Source organism: Triticum urartu, chromosome 7A (assembly GCF_056163025.1).
Source record: "Triticum urartu cultivar PI428250 chromosome 7A, HENAU_Tu73, whole genome shotgun sequence".
Taxonomy (NCBI): domain Eukaryota; kingdom Viridiplantae; phylum Streptophyta; class Magnoliopsida; order Poales; family Poaceae; genus Triticum; species Triticum urartu.
In genome coordinates, this window is record NC_141879.1 from 461,741,233 (window position 1) to 461,742,427 (window position 1,195).

Here is a 1,195-nt window from a genome sequence, read left to right on the forward strand (position 1 = left end):
ACGCAGGGGGAGGGCATTGCATTACACACCCTCGCACCTCACACCACCCCTCCATCCACCTTTTTGCCAGCGTGAGAGCTTCTTCTTTCTTGCGAGGGAGAGAGGGTAGCGAGCAACCAGGGAGCTAGGCGTCAATGGCGACCATAGCCACGATGACCATGCTCAAGCCCGCCAAGATCACGGCCAGGTCGGCGCCTTCGTCGTCACCGTCGTCCAGCACCAAGGTGGCGTCCCCGAGCATCTCGCTGCGCAGCCTGCAGAAGAACGCGGCCAAGAAGGGGGCCCTGGCCGTGTCGCCGGCGGCCGCGGCCATGGCGAGCGCCTTCTTCACCTCGCTGGCCTCGTCGGACGCGGCGATGGCGTCGCAGCGGATCGCGGACGTGGCGGCGGCGGCGCCCGCGGACGACAACCGGGGCCTGCTGCTGCTCTTCGTGGTGGCGCCCGCGCTCGGGTGGGTGCTCTACAACATCCTCCAGCCGGCGCTGAACCAGCTCAACAAGATGCGGTCCGAGAAGGCGCTCGTCGCCGGGCTCGGCATCGGCGCCGCCGCGGCCGCGGGCCTGGCCGCCGTGCCGGAGCCGGCCTCCGCCGCCGTGCAGGAGCTCGCCGCACTGGCGGCGGTAGCGCCCGCCGACGACAACCGGGGCCTGCTGCTGCTCTTCGTGGTGGCGCCCGCGCTCGGGTGGGTGCTGTACAACATCCTGCAGCCGGCGCTGAACCAGCTCAACAAAATGCGGTCCAACTGAGCGTCGTCGTCGTCGTCGTCGTGGCATCGCATGCGGTCCGGCCGAGTGGGTTCGTATGTGTGCGTTGGTCTATTAAGAGTCGTGGTAGTAGCGTGGAACGTGGTGTGAGTGCCCGCTTGCATACTCTCTAATCTTGTTCCTTCCATTGATCAAATGCAGTACAGCTCTTCTTGTTCTCTCTTCTGCTACGTTCAGTGCAATGTTCTCTTCTGCTACGTTCCAATGCTGGATTGGGGTTTTAGGGCAACTCTAACCGACCCCTAAAAAATAAGGAGGATCTGGCAGAGTAAAACCTTAGCGGAGTATTTTTACTCCACTTAAGATTTGGCCGGATCTAGCAGATCATCAATATATAACGGAGTAAAGTTATTTTTTTTGTTTATGCACTTCGTCGAACATCGTCATGCGTGTCTACCACGCTGGTGACCCATAGAAGCCCTAGGCCATCT

At 61.3% G+C, this 1,195-nt stretch overlaps 1 protein-coding gene across 1 annotated transcript; it reads left to right on the top strand.

The window, feature by feature from the left end:
• PSBY (photosystem II BY) lies at window positions 1–922 on the top strand. The gene has a single exon (XM_048690673.2). It carries the CDS (start codon window positions 135–137, stop codon window positions 744–746), a length of 612 nt encoding a protein of 203 aa, XP_048546630.1. The 5' UTR covers window positions 1–134; the 3' UTR covers window positions 747–922.
• The last annotated feature ends 273 nt before the right edge of the window (window positions 923–1,195 follow it).

What these genes read in the sequence shown, in the direction of transcription:
- PSBY (XM_048690673.2), top strand. Translation starts at nt 135, where the DNA reads ATGGCGACCATAGCCACGATGACCATGCTCAAGCCCGCCAAGATCACG.